This window comes from Lepidochelys kempii, chromosome 2, assembly GCF_965140285.1.
Source record: "Lepidochelys kempii isolate rLepKem1 chromosome 2, rLepKem1.hap1, whole genome shotgun sequence".
In the NCBI taxonomy this organism is placed as follows: domain Eukaryota; kingdom Metazoa; phylum Chordata; order Testudines; family Cheloniidae; genus Lepidochelys; species Lepidochelys kempii.
The window spans coordinates 223,051,403-223,068,769 of record NC_136381.1 but is presented as its reverse complement, the minus strand read 5'-3'; the positions used below and the strand labels follow the sequence as shown (position 1 = coordinate 223,068,769).

At 42.7% G+C, this 17,367-nt stretch overlaps 1 protein-coding gene across 1 annotated transcript in view; it reads left to right on the top strand.

The window, feature by feature from the left end:
• Positions 1-9,018: 9,018 nt before the first annotated feature.
• The window catches only part of COL1A2 (collagen type I alpha 2 chain), a 50,047-nt gene continuing 41,698 nt past the window's right edge, over positions 9,019-17,367 (top strand). Inside the window, exons 1-6 of the mRNA XM_073329671.2 lie at positions 9,019-9,088; positions 11,858-11,865; positions 12,510-12,527; positions 13,216-13,251; positions 15,105-15,188; positions 16,862-16,918. Of these exons, the coding sequence (XP_073185772.1) occupies positions 9,019-9,088; positions 11,858-11,865; positions 12,510-12,527; positions 13,216-13,251; positions 15,105-15,188; positions 16,862-16,918 (273 nt within the window). The remainder of the gene's footprint in view (positions 9,089-11,857; positions 11,866-12,509; positions 12,528-13,215; positions 13,252-15,104; positions 15,189-16,861; positions 16,919-17,367) is intronic.

Here is a 17,367-nt window from a genome sequence, read left to right as displayed (position 1 = left end):
TGAACCTTCAAAAATTGCCACATAAAAATTATCTGTCTCTGTATTAAAGTATGACTGTTGACCTAAACTAGAAACATTGGTTGATAGGGATCTTAAAAGTAGACAGCACATGCTGGGACTGATGCATCTAGCAAAGGAATGACAAAATGGTTTGGTTAAAATAAGAACCAGTCTGAGAGCCTTAAGACAGCAGTGACTGTAGCTCTGTTCTTTGTGCTAGTGGAGAACCTTTCAGGCTTGTTCTCATACTGTTAAGAAGGACCTCATTGGGCAACTTCTCCAAAGAAATTTGGGAGGAGAGAGACTAAGCTCAAAGGAACAACTTCCTAATAAAGGAACATAAATATCCATGGTTGTTTCTTATCAAGAGTGAACATCAGACTGATTGGCCTTGTGTCCTCTTTTACCATGACCAGTTTTGTTACAGTTTTTCACAGATTATCTTCCAGGAAGTGAAATAGGATCCAGCAATAAGAGGTGCAAGAAACAGTGCACACAGTTGAGGTGGGAAAAGGAAATAGAGATCACTAAATTCTTTCAATTAAAAAAAGAAAACTCACCCTCCTGCACTGCACTTAGTTTCACTAGCATATGTGCATTAGTGAGAAAGGCATAAAATATAGTATAATGTGGGCATTTCCATCCCTATTGTGGCAGGATGCAATAAATATAGCAATCCCCATTTATACTGGCTAAATTCTGAGGGTTTACCAAACTGGACTTTGCCTTAAAATTAACTATCGAAAAATTTGGCTGCACGGTGAAAAATAACTGCTGATTACTGGTAAAGAACCAACCAGTAATTTCTAAGGCAAAATGGATACTGCCATCTAAATCCTAAATTATTAAAATATTAACAATTGCCGTTTTCTGTATCTCTGTACAAAATCCTATTTGCAAAACTCAAAACAATTTCTAGTCATAATAAAGAGAACATAACTGGCTATTTAGAAAAAAATCTTCTCTGTATCAATTAGTGAGCACCTTCCTTTGGATATGGATCCTTCATATTTGGATCCTATTTGGTATGCAAATCTACAATCTAACATAGCCAGCTGTACAGGTAAAGACATGCTGCATACTGCACATGTCATATAAAACAAGACAGAGGGTTTCTTATAGAAAGCAAATTAAAGTGAATTGAGCTTCTGAAGTGACTGAATTCCTGCAGGCAATGGGTAAAATTTTCAAAAGTGCGTAAGTCTCATGTTTAAAAGAGACTTAGGCACCCAAATCTCACCAGTGAGACTTAGGTTCCTACATTACTTTGACACTTTTGAAAATTTTACCCGATGAGAAAGTGCTTTCATTTTGGGGCTGCTTTAATAAAAATTCCATGGCTACTGAATAAATAAGGAATGTTTTGCTCCTCTCTTCACTGAAACTAATGAAGGGAGATGTCTCTGTTATTAATATCTTCACTGTTGCAAGGAAGGAGGAATAAAAAGAATTGAGGAAATTAAATTACAAAGTAAAATACAGAAAATTATGTAGGGAAGCTGAAATATAGCACCTAGACTTGTCAGTGACAATCTTATCATGTAGTGGGCCAAGTTGATCTCTGATGTAACTTCACTGAAGTTATACCAAGAATGAATTTGACCTGATCTCCCTTGAGAAATATGCAATGTTTATAAAGGATAAAGTTGTTCATGGATGCCCTTGCATGGATGCACAGTGAGGAGGAAAGGCCCTTCATTTTGCATGCTCCATACAAGATCTAGGCAATTGCAGTCCTCACTACTCTCCCAGGGGCAGGGAGGGAGGGACTTGGAGAAGACAAGGCCTTGGCTCTTGCAGCACAATTATTTACAGAATGAGACCAGTGAAGCACAGGAAGTCAGTTGCACCACACCGAAAGGGTGCAATAGTGGTCCTGCCAACTGTTTCCTCCCCATAAATGAGGTGCTGGAGATCATGTCCCAGTTACTTCCGATACTCTGATATTAAATCCACTGCTGATTATTTAAGCTAGCAACCAATAGCAATCAGTTCCCAGCTAGCTCAGGAAATAAATGTGTTTTTGTATTGAGTCCTAAAGGGCCAATTTTGACTTTTCCATTGCAAATGAATACTAGAGTTGAATTGCCCTCCTCCAAGAAGGTCTTGTTGTCCCCAAATAGCTCAGTCCTGGCAACAGACAGCAAGGACCTCCTGTTGACTTCAGTGAGAGGTGAATTGGACTCCAAGAACATTCCAACCAGTCATAAAGTCCATCTCTGTATATAGGGGTGGTGGTTTCAGAGACGTAGACTCTTTCTTCTCAGCATACTATAGCTCTGTAATGGTGTATTTTCTAGGAAGAAAGGATTTGCCATACTGGATTAAACTACTGGACTGGACAACTATTTCAAATTGAAGTAGAAATTCAGTAAAGGCCTGAGGATTAAATTATAGTTCTTTGAAGAAATAAGTAGGGAAAATTACTCTTTCCATGAGTGAATCCTCCCACTGGAATTTATTGCAAAGAACTCTATCTTTCTGACCATTTACATGAGCTTTTTTAATAGATATGCTACAGGATAGAAAATTATAAGAAATAAATCTCATTTGGTTTCCTCTGGAAGCTCCTATCTTTCTAAGCTAGCTTTTGTAGCAGAGTTGTCAGGGAACATTTTGTATTATTAGCAATTTCAGTTTCAATTTTGCCTAAGGCATTGCTGGCTACAGTGTTTTTAGACAAGATAATTTCTTCAAATGCTGAATAAGATGTAATACAAAAATGAACCCCTACAGTGGGATGGTTGATACTATATTTGTTTCCATTTTCTTTTCTTCCTTTTGTTTTTTGGTTCAGGCTGGTTGGTCAAGACATTTCTGTAATACTAAAGGCTGCAAGGGATGTCATGTTACTCTTTCCAATGAATTTCAATGTGCCTATGTGAGCAAAAGTGTTTACAAAATAAGAACTTTTCAATAGCCATTATTTTCTGCCAGAAATGCATATAATTTTCCACTTCACAGTGTGGTTCCAAAAGGAGAGAGAATTCACCAAAGACCCAGTGTTCTTCGGAAACACTTTGATCTTTCCAAGCATCCGAGATGGCCTTAGCATTCTTGAGTAGACTTGCTAAGCAACGTTTGCCATCTTCTCCTGAGCATACCTAACTGCTGTATGCCATGATCAATATGAATGAGACCATCCTGAAGACTTTGGGGGAAGAGGATCAGATTCTCATTTAAGGAGAATAAGAATGATGATTCTTTCAGACACACCCTAAAATGAATGAATTTTTATTGACTTAGAATGTGTGTGTGGTGGAAGAGAAGAGATCTCTCTAACCCTTCTCCCCTTTCACCAACACAAGAAAGAAAACAGCTGGAGATTAAATTTAGAAAAGAACAGAAAGCCGAGCTTCTCCCTTACATGTCTACCTCCCCCAAATCAGGATCGCCCAGGACTTCACAGGCCCCAAAAGTCAGCTCTGAGTCTGAGAATACCATTCAGAATGTGCTATTACTCACTATAGCCCAAATTGTGCCTGGCTGATGTGTGGATGCACAAGGAGGGACCGAAATCTGAAGTCTTACCTCTGTTCCCTACTCCCTCTGTGCAGCTGCCAGGTACAGTCAATCTCTGTCCAGAAAGAAGCACAGGAACTACTTCCACCTAATCACCTAGAAGGGCTCCAAGTCACCCTAAAGGGAGTAGAGAAGAGGTGATTTCTTTGTCCTGGACCCACAAACTGGCCAGCAGAACAGGCCAGGCACAAAGGGCCCGAGTGCGAGTGGCCCCAGCATGGCTGCAGAGAGAGGAGAAAAAAGTTTTTCTCCTACACACATACAAGGCAGATTTTTTATCCTACATTGAGCTCCAATGGAACTAATTCAGATTACACTGGTGCAATAAAGAGCTTCCTCCTTGGCTGTAGCTTTTCCAAACCTGCTATGGGTCTGATGGAGAAACCCACCAGTGAGTAGGGAAATGCTATGCTGATTGGTTGCCCTTCCTCCTAGGGAAGGACAGCCAATCAGAGCTACTACACTTGCTGAAGGACCACTTCTTTCCTCAGCTTATGTAAGAGGTTTCTCCATTTCCCTCTGCTCTGTATGCAAAGGACTGGAGCACTCCTGTCTCACACCCTGGGAGCTGTTGCTCCCTGCTGACTTTACAGCTCACGTGCGGTGATGAAGCACTGGCAATGATGTCATTCCCGCTCCTTCCCCCTGCATCCCCACTCAGATCTGAAAGGGTGGGAGGTGAAAAATCCCTGTCACCAAAGCAAGGACAGGCTGATGTAGATGTTTTTTGAATGGTGGTGGAAATGGGCCCGTGAACCTTCCCCCACACCATGGAGGAACCTCTGCAAATCAGACAATAATTTATATAAATATAGATTCTGCTTTTCTTTACCCCACAAGATGCTGGCCGACATGGAATTTGGCATTTTAATCCCAATCCTGCAAGCTGCTCCATGTCACTGGACTTCTGCACCAGCACAGAACCCCATGTTGGATGTGTCCTCCTAGGCCTTTAATACACTAGACAGGCCACCTTTATTTGAAATAATTCAGATGGATTAGAAATTACTTCATTTCAACAGATTCAACCCACCTGTTCAGTGTATAGTGATTTATGCTCCCACTGAAGTCATTTAGAGTCAAAATTATATTTTTAATGTTAAGAAAAATTCTGTCTCTTGGGTCTTCTTTCATGCCTTGTTTTTCAACTTCTTTGTGTAAGTGGGGGAATAGTCCCGCTATTGTGGGAAACTTTCCTGGCTTCTGCACTACCCCGGTGAAGTGGGCTAGCGAAAGGATCTGAGTCCTCGCTCCCACTTCCTTTACCCAGTGGCCTCCCTGCCCTTGAGGACTCCCCTTCCACTCTCCTGTCTGGCAGAGTCCTCGTAACCCCAACAAGGCTGGGCCCAGGATTCCTGGGGGGCTCGACCCCCAACCCTGCTGTGGTTACCTAGGACAGGGGCTAGGGTGTCCCCGCTCCGGGGTACTCTTTCTGCACTGGGCACTTCTCTGACCCACTGACCATTACATACAAGTTAAAGCAAATGCAAATTATTTAATCAACAATTAATTCTAAAAAGAATAAGGAAATGGGAAAGGTTAAAGGAAACACATCAACCAGCTCTGTGGCAGGGAACATCACAAACAGTGTCTCTGGAATGTCAGGGCACTTCACAGTCTGTTCCTTGTAAGTCCCAGGCCGCCTTCTCAGGCCTGGCTGTGCTGCAGGGATGCTGTGGGTTGGACACTTGCTCTGGTGGTGGCCACACACTCTCAGGCTCTAAGTGGTAGGACCCTTCTTCCCAGTGTCACCCCCGCCTTGTCGGGGTTACGATCCAAGCCTGGCCTGCAGAGCCTCTTGGCTGAGGCGTCTCCCTGTGCTGGGCCCGCTGCCCAGGGTCCCCCTCGGTCTCCCCAGCTGCTCACTGCACCCAGCTCCAGACTGCTCTAGCCCCAGCTACACCACTCTGTCTCTGCACTGCTGCTGCTCTGCCTCCAGCTCCCTGGGCTGCTTCTTTGGCCCCTCTGTCTCTGGTTGCTGCAGCTCTGCTCCCAGGACAGGTCTGCTCTGCAGGCTGCTTCTGTGACTCTGCTCCCAGCACTGACCTGCTTCCTGGGCTGCTTTTCTGGCCCCTCTGGATCTGGCACAGCTCTGCTCCACAGCTCAGCTTGGGACCCTGCTTTCTCCTTAGCTCGGCCCCCACTCTGTCTGACCCAGGCAAATCCAGCTCACACAGAAGATGGGACCTCCCTGGCCTCCCTGATTAGCCTGCCCGCCCTGTCATTCAGGCTGACCTGGAGCATTGGCCTCTCCCCATTGTTCCTGGGGACTGTCAGTCTCAGGGTCCTGGTTTCCCATAGACCCTTCTCCCTTTTAGTACTGGGAGCTAGCAACTAAAACACCCCCACTGAATGTTAGTAAGGGGGCAACAGTTCCCTTACATTTAGACCCAGTGGAGTCACTTTGGATTTACCCTGGTGTACGTGAGAATAAAATTTAAATATAATGGGATGAAATATGTTAGCTAGGTTCTCTTTTTTTGTCATATGGTGTTTCAGTCACTATCACACATGAAATACACAGACTGCAGATAGCATTTAAGGTTTTATGCTAAGTATTGTTGTTTTATTACTGTATTATATTCTGTTTGTCTGGTATAGGTGCTGGAAGGAGGAGTGTTGGGGGCTTGAAGTGTATTCCATCATCTAGGGTTTACACTTTGGTTAAAAAGATCTCAGCACCTCCTCTGTGCTAATTTTTCCAGCAGCCCTGCTGTTGTGTGGTAGGGTGTATTTTGTCAAATGAATTTCAAGCTAGCCTTTAGCCAGAATAGGTATAATTAGATGTTTTAGGTAAGAGTATGAAGGTTTGTTTGTGATGGATGTTTTTAGCGGCACTGTTCTTCTTTATTAGTACAAGTCCCATACCAGGACTGAGTATTAGTCTGGATATAAACACACGTCCACAGCGAGGAGCGAGGGGTCACTAATTTCTCCTTTGATCGGTTCTGGTAACGCTACCGGCATCGAGCACTTCAAATAAAACAACGTGGCGTTAGCGGCTGAGTCAGCGTGGCGTGCCCGTTACACTTCCCATGCTGCTGGGTCCAGTACAAAGCGAGGTGCTTTCTGCCAGTGTCCAGTGCCTGCAGCAGCTCCCATTTTCCCACTACCCGGCACCTGGCCGAACCCAGTGGCGCTTCAATATACACCTAAAATCTGACCGGAAACATTTCAGCAAGGGAGGGAAAACAAGAGCTCAAAGAGCAGACGTGCCTCTCCAGTGCGCAGAGTTAGCATCTCCCCAAAACAGCTGTTTCCCTCTGCCCTGGGCTCAGCTGAGCTGCCTTCCCCGGGAGTCGCGGCTGCCCTGCCCCATGTACACGGCAGCCTTTTGGAAAAGCGGGGACCTGTTGCTGCTAGTTCGTGTGTCTGAGCAGGAATGTCTCTGCCTTGCAACAAACAAACAAACAAACAAAAAAAGCAGGGGAGGGGGGAAAGAAGTTGTGAGCAACTGCAGCCCGCAAGGCCCCTTTCTCGCCCCTTCCGCTGCTGAGAGCTGGGGCAGGCCTGGATCCCAACCCCCCGAGGCTAGTTGCCTTTGCAATTAACCGCGTCTCTTCTGCTCTTGGCTCCTTTTAATGAAGCTTCGGGTTTTGAGGAAGGGAAGCAACTTACGGGAGGGGGATTGGGAACTGCTCCGCGGGAGGCAGCTCGGGCTGCACCCTGAGCTACCTGCAGCTGTCTCAGGCCAGGGCAGCGCGGGCAGGCAGACCTGGGCTGTTGGAAACCCACTCTTGGCGCTTGGGGATGACCACGTCAGCTTCCCTGTCAGCCACCGCAAATCGCAGCGAGCGGGGCCGCCTGCTGCAGGGGAAGAGGCAAGCGAGCCGGGGGATGCGGATGCTGGAGGCGGATTTAACCCCAAGTGCCTCTGGCTGAGGCCGTGGCGTAGGAAATCTGGCACTGTAGGAGACTGGCACTGGGGAAAGCGCATCTCCTAGCGTCCCGCGCCCTGCTTGTGTCTTGCCCTGGGAGCCAGCCAGAGCCCTGAAGCTGGCAGGGGTGGAAAGGAACGGGGGGGACTAGGCGGTGAGGGAGCAGGCATGTCCGGGACCCAGGCTCAGGGCGCTTAATTGAAACGGGTCGTAAATATGTGACATCTTTGATCAGTTGGATTTCTGTCCCAGATGAAAGGGGGCACATGGGGCTGGAGGGGGGGGGGAGCCAGGTAGCACAGACAGGAACGATGGAGCACGATAGATAGATAGATAGATAGATAGATAGATAGATAGATAGATAGATAGATAGATACTCTGTTAATATCGTTAACATCGATGTAGCTCGCTCCGGAAGACGTTAAGAGCTGCCTTTTGCTGGCTAGGCGCTGCTAACGAACCGCTCGGACCATTGCTCAGACTGTGTTTCTTCTTTGCTAACCACTCAGACAACTGTGCACCCACGCAAACTCCCACTCCTCTCCGTGCTCTCCGGGGGCCTGAGGGTGGCACAGAGATTGTCAGCGGGGTGGGAATGCGGCAGGACCCGTTACCGGACCCGCTGCAAAAAACAAGGGAGGAGAACACACTGGAAGCCCGAGTCCTGGCTGGCGTTCCCGCCTGGGACAGAAGCAGGCTCATCTGGAAATGAATTCTGCTTTGAACAGATGCAGGCGAGGTGCTGCTGGGACTGGTTGCCAGCCTGTGCCAGGCAGCGGGAAGCAGGGCACCTACCCCGGTGCTTTATTGATGGGGGGGGGGGCTGGCTTCAGGCGTCGGATCAGGGGTCTGATGTGCAGTAGTGCGGGGACGCATGGGGATCTGGATCTGATGGGGTCGGTAGGAGGGTTTGGCTTGTGCTGCTACAGTGTGGGAGCCTAGGGAGCAAACCCACACCAGGCTCCAGCCCGATCCAGCGTTCCCCAGTCGCCCTCGCTGCTTCCTCCTTCCCCACCCACCTTGAGCCGGGCAGGGCGCGAGGTATCGCAGGACCTGGACAGCTCCTGCTTTGAAAGCAGCTTCCCGGCGGCAGCTCGAAAGCTCCCGAGCAGGCTGGCAGCTCCCAGCCGCCCCCCTCCCGGACCTCCCACCCCCAACGGGGAAGCCAAACCAGACAGCGAGTCAGATTTTCCTTTTTAAAGCCTCAAAGTGGCCACGTCCTCACGAAGAATGGAACCAATTTGCCCCCCCTCCCACCCCTCACGCGCACCCCCTCCAGCCCTCTGCCCCGCCCTCGCTCCGGCCTCCCCAGCTGCCGCCAGAGCTGCCGGGGCAGGTCGGAGATAAGGAGCACGTGACGGCCTGGGAGCCTCGCAGGGCCCCCAGGGCTGCTGCTCCGCCATTGGCTGCGAGGCGTTCGGGGACCCGCCAGCCCAGGGAACCTCCTGCCGTATAAATACGGCCGAGCGGGGCTTTATTATTTTAGCATCCCGGGCAGCAGGTTTCTGCTAAGTTTGGAGTTACTCGCCACGACTGTATGCCTGCGTCCCATAGGTAATATCTAACCACCGACCAGGGGCTCTGCAACACAAGGAGTCTGCATGTCTAGCAACTAGACATGCTCAGCTTTGTGGATACACGGATTTTGTTGCTGCTCGCAGTAACTTCATACCTAGCAACATGTCAATGTAAGTGCTTTCGGCTTGTTTGCGGTGTGGGGAGGTCTCTTTTGGGGGGGGGGAAGGGGTGTCCTTAGACTCCCCACTCTCCCTAGACTTCTTGTCCTTTGAGGGTGAGGAGCGGGGGGGGGTGTCTGTCAGTGTGGAGCTATACAGCCTGCATCTAATGTCATTGCCACTGAGCCAGTGCAGAGTGTCCGCCCAGTTCGGATTTTCACTTAAAAAAAAAAAAAACCACCAAAAAACACCCCGCTCTTTTTCTGTCTGAGGATGGCAGGAGGCCAAAGAATCCCCACGCTCCCTCTTTCTCCTTAAAGAAGATGGTGTTTTCCAAAGGCGAATGGAAAGTCTTCATTTGTGAGCAGATGTTTCAACTCCTAGCAGAGGGATATTTATAGGAGGCAGAGCAATCCTCCTAGCTGCACTAAAATTATACTTGTGTAGCACTTCAGACTAACTTTTTAAAAGGTCCGTGAGGGGGAGGGGTTGGAAAGCAACAGCTTACCCTCTCCTTGCAAGAACAGTAACGTTAGGGCGTTGTACAGCTTTGTCTGGGCGGCTGCTGCTGGCTTCTGCCCAAGTGGCGCCCTCTGGAGGGAGGAAACGAGTAGTGCAGGGGACCCCGTCTCAAAGTCTGTGGAGTCGGGATGGATTTACTCTGGAAAAGAATGGAGAGTGTCTCAGTTTATTAGATCCAGCCTCAAAAGGAGAAGTTATTAAAGTTCAGATCTCTCGGGGGTTGGCTGGTTGTTTTCTAGAAAATTTAAAATCGTATCTTTGGAGAAAGAAAGAAAACACTTGTTAGGAAAAAAATCTGACTGTGAAAAAATAATGTTTCTTGAGCTAGTGTGTAAAAAGTGAAGTAATATGCCGAGTATTGCCTTATGGAGACGCTGAGCTCTTCTCTCGCACGCTCACTTAACTCAGGAATAGTGCCCCCTTCTGGTAAACTTTAAAACCAGACTTTAGAGGTCTTAACAAGTCTTGCCTCTTAACTGAATGAGAAATTCAAGAGTCCCTTTGCTTTAATGCAACATTTGAAATTCATTTGCACGTCGAACACTTGTTCCTTTACATGACTTTCTATAAAAATGAGCTGTGCGTAGAGCCCATGTGGAAGCATCTCTAGACAAATGATCTAACTGGCTAAATACATCTGTGCCAGCTGTATTCCTTCAAATGGCACATGGATGCCATAAGTAAGCTTTTGAACACAATATTCCCATAAATTTCCCCATAAATATCCAATATGTTACACACAAGCAAACTCTGTTCGTTCTACAGATGATGCTTTTACTCAATGACATCCTTTCTGATAGATGGTTGATCTGTCAAGAGCATTAAGTCAGCAATGACTTTACGATGGTGACCAGTGTTGAATAACTGATTGTCCAGAGCACAGGAAAGGACCTAAAGAAGTAAAAAGTTATCACTGTAATATCTTTACGACCATACTGGCTTCCTCTCTTCCACTATCTACTTATTATCAATTTGACCCTCACAACTCCCTGGCTGAGGCTAAACATAGACATTTTTCTCCCTCTGGTGGTAAGAAGAAATAGTAACACATTTTGCAATTCCAGTAACATTCTAAGAGACAGAGACCTTCCAAAAATGAAGGGGATTCATGGGGGAATTCCATCATGTCAGTCAACCCTAAACTTAAGAACATATGACCTTTTCCAAAAGGATAATAAGGAGAGAATTTAACCTGAAATAATTATCATTTAACACCCAAAGTTTTACATTTTTATATTAAACTGCTAGTTTAGATAACTAGAATTCAGTTTGGTATTTGGGAGCACACCAAACTGATGTTTTAATAATATGTTTTACAAATCAATATTCTGTATATTGGATTATGCCAGTCATCTTTCTGTTAAACTGTACCAACCACTGGCATTGGTCTTGATCATAATAAATTGCCAAACTGAAAATTTAAAAGACGCACACTCAAGTTTTAAACATATCAATTCAGTGTGGTCGAAATATAGTGGAAAGTACAGATTATCTTGCTCAATTTTGAGCCAGAATAGACATGTTTTGACTAAATTGCTTGCAGTCTGCAAAAATTAAATAAAATGAGAAAAACATAATTTTATAGATTTTTCATTTGGGAGATTCAAAGCACTAAAAAGCACCCTTGAACAGTTTGTTATGTAGTATTGAATAACAAAAGTGTCCATAAAGAAAGTTATTTATCATTTGATGGCTAATCTAATTACTTTCCTATACAATGTATCTGTAGTCATTGTGTTTAGAATTCTCATATCAGAAATATTGATGAGTTGAAGTAGGCCCCTCCCCCAACTTCACAAAAATGAGCTTGGAGCCATTTACAAGAAAATGGAAAATTATTCCTTTCAATCAAGATCTTTACATGCATCAGTGTTGCTGGATTTGTCCCCCTGTCTGTCTCTATGTCTCTCGCGCGCGCACTCTCCTCTCCTTCTCCTCCCCCTTCCCTCCTCCCCATTCCCCCCCTCTCCCTCCGTCCCTAGGCCCAGTTATTATTTTGATGGGAGATTTTCCTGAGAAAGCGCTGCAGGATCAGGTCCACATAGTACATCCAAGTCTTACAATATAAAATGTAGTTCTGTATTTAATTTCCTTAGTCAATCTGTTTCTCCACATAAAATCTCAGTAATTACTACTGTAAACTAACATTTTAATAATCTTAATTAAATGTTGGGGTATTTTACAAGCATTGAAATTTAAGCTTTTTAAAGCTATTGTAACCTACAATCTATTTTTTCTTCTTTTTCCTTCTTTTTCCAGCAAATGAGGTCAGTATAATTTCATTCAATATACAATATTCACCCTTAACTAACAAGCTAGGCACCTTTTTTCTTCAGAATTGGCATTCACTTACCTTAATTCCCAAGATGATCATGGAAAAGCTAGCAATCATTAAGTGCTATAGGGACTGTCTAGAAATGTGCCCACCCCAATTTCCAAATGGGCAGGGCTTTTTTAAGAGACTGCCTTCGTAGGTGAAAATAATATAAAGAGGAAATAACATAGCTGTGACATTTGGATATTATACATGGCCCTTGGGTTGGAGATTATTATACTTTAAAGCTTAAGTATCTCTATAAATGTTGTTTAATCAAAAGGATTATGAATGAATTCAGGTGTGCTTTTATTTATACCTTGTTTGCATGCTGTGGTAAATATAAACTAGCCAATTGTACATGTAAGTTTTTAACAGATAGCTGTATGCATTAATAATCTAACATAATGTGTACAATATACATAATTTCTCCTAGATTTTAGAGCAATTTCACAAGTACAGATTTTTGAGCAATTACAAAATATAGAACTTGATTTAAGAGGCTGAATCTCTGTGTTTGTATATTATAGTAATTTAATAGGGTTTGTGATAGAACTGTTATTAATTTCCGTTTTGTTATAATTCATTCCTTTTTAGGCAACTGCAGGGCGGAGGGTAAGCATTGTTATTATTATTTATTATTGTTTGTTTAAGAATTTTGATGAAATTTTCACAGACAAACTAACATTTTGTTGGATATAGGTTGAAAAGAAACATATTTAACCTATCTTTCAGACACTTGACCAATTTAGCACTTAAATTATTAGACAGTAAAAAGAAGAAAACAGCTGTTGGGCTATATTTACACTAGTGTAAACATAGATTCTGGATTTACACTGGTTTACCTGAGAGAAGAATTGTGAACACAGAGAACTAAGTTATATTCTTGAGAACATTTCAGAAAGCAATTGATGACAAATACACATTTTACACAACAGTGGCACCTATTCAGGTCTATAATGATGGAGAAAATACATGTTATTTTTAGAAATAAATAACATATTAGTGCTAATTATTCAGTGTGGAGTAAAACAAAAATAAACTTTACATGGATGTGTTTCCACAGACTATTCTGTGCTTATCTAACTAAAATATTGTTATAGCCTACTCCTCCTTCTTAATAAGTTATAGGGAAAAGATCAGTTATATCTATCAAAGTAACTATAAGTGGCATATATAATATAGTAGTTTTGTCACACTTTCACAAATTGATTATTCTAAACAATGCAATTTGTTTATGTGTTCATATATTTTGCTGGAGGACTGCATGGCAAATTACATTGTTTTCTTTTTCTTTCTGCAGGGTCCCAGAGGAGACAGAGGGCCACCAGGAGAAAGGGTAAGGAACCATGATTGTTGTTCAACTATTTATGTTAGAACAATTGTCTTTGGAGGACCAATAGGAAAGAACCAACTACATTAAAGCACAAGTAATGAAATAAATTCACTTGTGAGAGTTTTGTGTACGCACTTTTATAAAAGGTAAATTACATGGCAGACCAGATTCTGCCCCAAGTGACATTTGTGCCGCCTGGTTAAGGTGCTGGGGCTGCCCAGGTGTGAGTTCAGAACTTGGCCTAGTACCTTTGGTCAATAGTCTGAAGAATAATTTCCAACTGTACACAGTGGAGGCCGGTGACATGAAAGTGGAAAAGAAAAGCTGACGCGGAAAGGTGCAGATTCAGAGCTGGTTCAAAGCATTGGGTAAAGATAAAACTATGCAAAACACTAAGCAGAATAGACAAAGCCTGCCCTGAGAAGCTTTCACTTATCGTAAATCAAATATACGTGGTGAAAAAACTTTTGTAGGCAAATGTATCTTGTGTATATTCTACTGGTCAATGAGAAGGAGGTATTCATTCATGGATTTTGTTTATGTAACTGTAAGTGAAGATAGTTACATATCTAATTACAACTTTCACATACTCCTATTATTTACATCCATTTTCTTTTTCTGGCTTGCTTTGGTGTCACGCAGCAGTTTTTTTGGGAGGCATATTTTTTATCTTCACAAGGTGCAGTAGTGATGGCTGTGGTTTTGCATCATTTTATATCATGGAAATGCCATGATATGGTGCATATTTTGTGTAATGATCACTTACAAGCTTTAACACCCACACTGTAAACCATTAAGAAGAATACATATACTTTTGGCTGTATATTTGCTTTACACTATTTACTTCTATCTAAATCCATTTAAGAATTATTTTCCGTATTGTAACAATATATAGTAGTGTGTGTACAGTGGTCCCAGTCTTGCTCCAGCTGAAGTCAATGGGAGTTTTACCACAGATTTCATTTGGAGAACAGTTTGGGCCCAAAATACAGAGTAAACTAAATGCTGTCCTCAATCACACCTGTAACTGAAGGCACAAAGTAGCGGGGCTGCATGGGTGTAACTGAGGATAGATTTGGCTCACAAGTTGGTTGTGCATATGCAGTTTCAAGCAATTATAGCAAATGAAGAGTATCGTCAATTGTGGTAGAGGGACAGAACAGAAAATCTTTACAGCACTCTGTTTTGCTTCTGTCATCAGATTTGTAACTATATTGGGCCAGATCCACTGCTCATGTAAATTGGTCTCATTGCATTGAGTGTAATGAAGCTATGCTGATTTACACCAGTGGAGGGTTCTGCCCAGGAAGCCTCAGCTGACTTCCCCCCAGTTTTCAGGGGCCGTTTTGTACACCCGCTCATTTGTGCCCACAGTTGTTGCATGCCCAGTTATTTGTACCTGCAGAAGACTTAATTTGTGACATTTGGGCACAAAAATAACTATGCCAGTGTCAGCTGCCCATACTCACTTTGAATATCCCCTTAGTGCTACTTAGTGTGAATAAGTATGGCAGAATCGGGCCCTGTGTATGCAAATTGCAGGTACAAAATTTGACAGTACTTCAAAATTGAACATCCCAATTTAACAGCCATTTTTGAGAGCATGGATCTAATAAAAGCTCCAAAGAGCCTCTGATGCTCTAAAACATAGTAAACGTACTCTTATGGTGAAACAATATGGCAATGGAAGTTCAGACTGTGCTAACTTTTTAGAAGTTAACAGTCAGTGTTGAAGTTGCATATATGGGAATGTTGGAGAGTATGTCCTAGCTTCTTTCTTACCTCTGATTTCACAAGTTCAGAATCTTCTTCAACTACTCCTAACATTCACTTCATTTTCATCTTTTTGACTCTAGGGTCTACCAGGTATACCAGGCAGAGATGGTGAAGATGGTCCACCAGGGCCACCAGGCCTCCCTGGTCCTCCAGGTCTTGGCGGAGTAAGACATCCAAATTTTAATTACTGAAACTGATCATCCATGCATTGTAGCATCTGTTGATTAAATATACATCTATCAGAAAATAAAGGCATTTCACTTTAGAATAGGAGAAAACATTCTGTTGGACTTGGAATGGGATGGGATTCTTAATTCCATTTCACTGAAATGTTCTTCGAGGGGTATATTTCCCATGATGAATTTGGGACCCATATAAATGTCAGTAGGGTACTTAGCACATGCATGAAGAGGAGAATTAACTCCTCGATTCCCTAATGCTATTTTTTTTCTTGTCTGAGCATCTCAGATCTGTGCACCCATGACATATTTTTGTTATTCAGGAATTAACTTAAATGAAATCCATACTGATTAAGCACATGGGCAAACAAGACAGCACTTTTTGCTGTTGGCTTCACATGAGGGGAAGTTAGTATTGAAACCAAGTGTAGAAATAATATAATATAATAATTTATATATAAATAAAATAAAAATGTAGTAAATGTACTGTTATGGTGAAACAACATGGCAATGGAAGTTCAGACTGTGCTAACTTTTTAGAAGTTAACAGTCAGTGTTGAAGTTGCATATATGGGAATATTGGAGAGTATGTCCTAGCTTCTTTCCTTCTCACTAGCTAATAAACTATATCTTTCTTCCCTCTGAATTTTTCAGTATGAACAATATCAGTGTCTCAGAGCTTAAATGGATTGTGTCTCCTCTACCCTTTTTGCAGAAACAATGTGTGCTTCGCTTCTTCTCAGAAGGCCTTGTTATGCCGGTTTAACCTTTTGAGTACCCTACATTAAGTTCATAAGAGGCATAAGGTCTTAGAGATGACGTGTTAGTGGGCAGGCACTATAAAACCCTGGGGCCCCAGGGAGATTAACCCACTTTCATCTTCACTGGGAAAAGAAATGGGTTTTTGTTTTTTCCCTTTTAGCAGACATAAAACTGCTAAAAAATATTAAGTTAAAATTTTATTTTAAAATATTAAGTTAAAATTTTAAATATTACATTAAAATAATGGGAATTTAAAAGGAACCCAAAGCATGAAAGGAATATTTTCTATTTCATCTTGGTTTAAGAGTTGGACAGAGCATTTTCTCTCTAAAAATTTCAGTAAGGAAAACATCTCCTTCTATAAAAATCTGGAAACTCATGAAGTCCACTATAGTCTTCTTGAGAATGTAGGGGCACTTCAGATCTTCTGAAAAGCTGCAGAGCCCTAGCTCACTTGCAGATTCAAAGGGGTGGAGCATTAAGTCCAGCTGGTTGGTGCAATGATAAATGTACATAGCATCTCAAATTGAGACTTGTCCAAGATGATTTAGGTGATTTAAGAATATTTACCTCTTCTAAATGGGCATAAGTTTTATGTTCTGAATTTTCAACTCATATTATTAGTCTATCTCAGCTACTGTTGAACAAATGTTGCTGAGAGAGTTATGTGAAATGGCATAACTATTACTAAGGAAAATTTAATTTTTTGAATAAACACAGATGGACTCAATAAATGTTGCCATTATTATAGATTTTAAGGAAGTTAAAATAAACCATTATCCAGCAAATATAACAAAAATCAGGTGATCTGAGCATATAAAATAGATCTAAAAGACTGATAGTATTAATGAAGTTCTTATGTATAATATGAATTTCAAACATTTTCTCTCCTACAGAACTTCGCTGCTCAGTATGATCCATCTAAAGCAGCTGATTACGGCCAAGGACCCATGGTAGGCAACATTCTCCTTCATTCGACAGCTTACATCATGTTTATTAAATGTTTCATTTGGATCCTTACTACATATCTTACCTGCATCATAACTGACAACATAGTTTAAAATGGATGTGGTGATCATATCATAGTCTGAGTCAGTGTAAAGGTTTTGCTGTCCTTTTGATGTGGGACCATTGAAAATGTTTGCAGTGCATTCTTAGAGCTAGACCCTCTGCTGATGTATCTCTGTGTAGTTCCTTTGACATCAGTGGAGCTGTGCCGTTATAGACCAACTGAGAATCTGACCCTTATTTTGTCAGGGAAGCTCATGGTCTGATCTTAGGTAATAGTTTCATTTTATTCACTATCCTTTTCCCCATAATGAGACATAAGAAAATTGTGTTTTGAGAATGAAGAAAGTTGACAGTGAAATTAATCTCAGTCATACCAAGATAGACCTGGTAA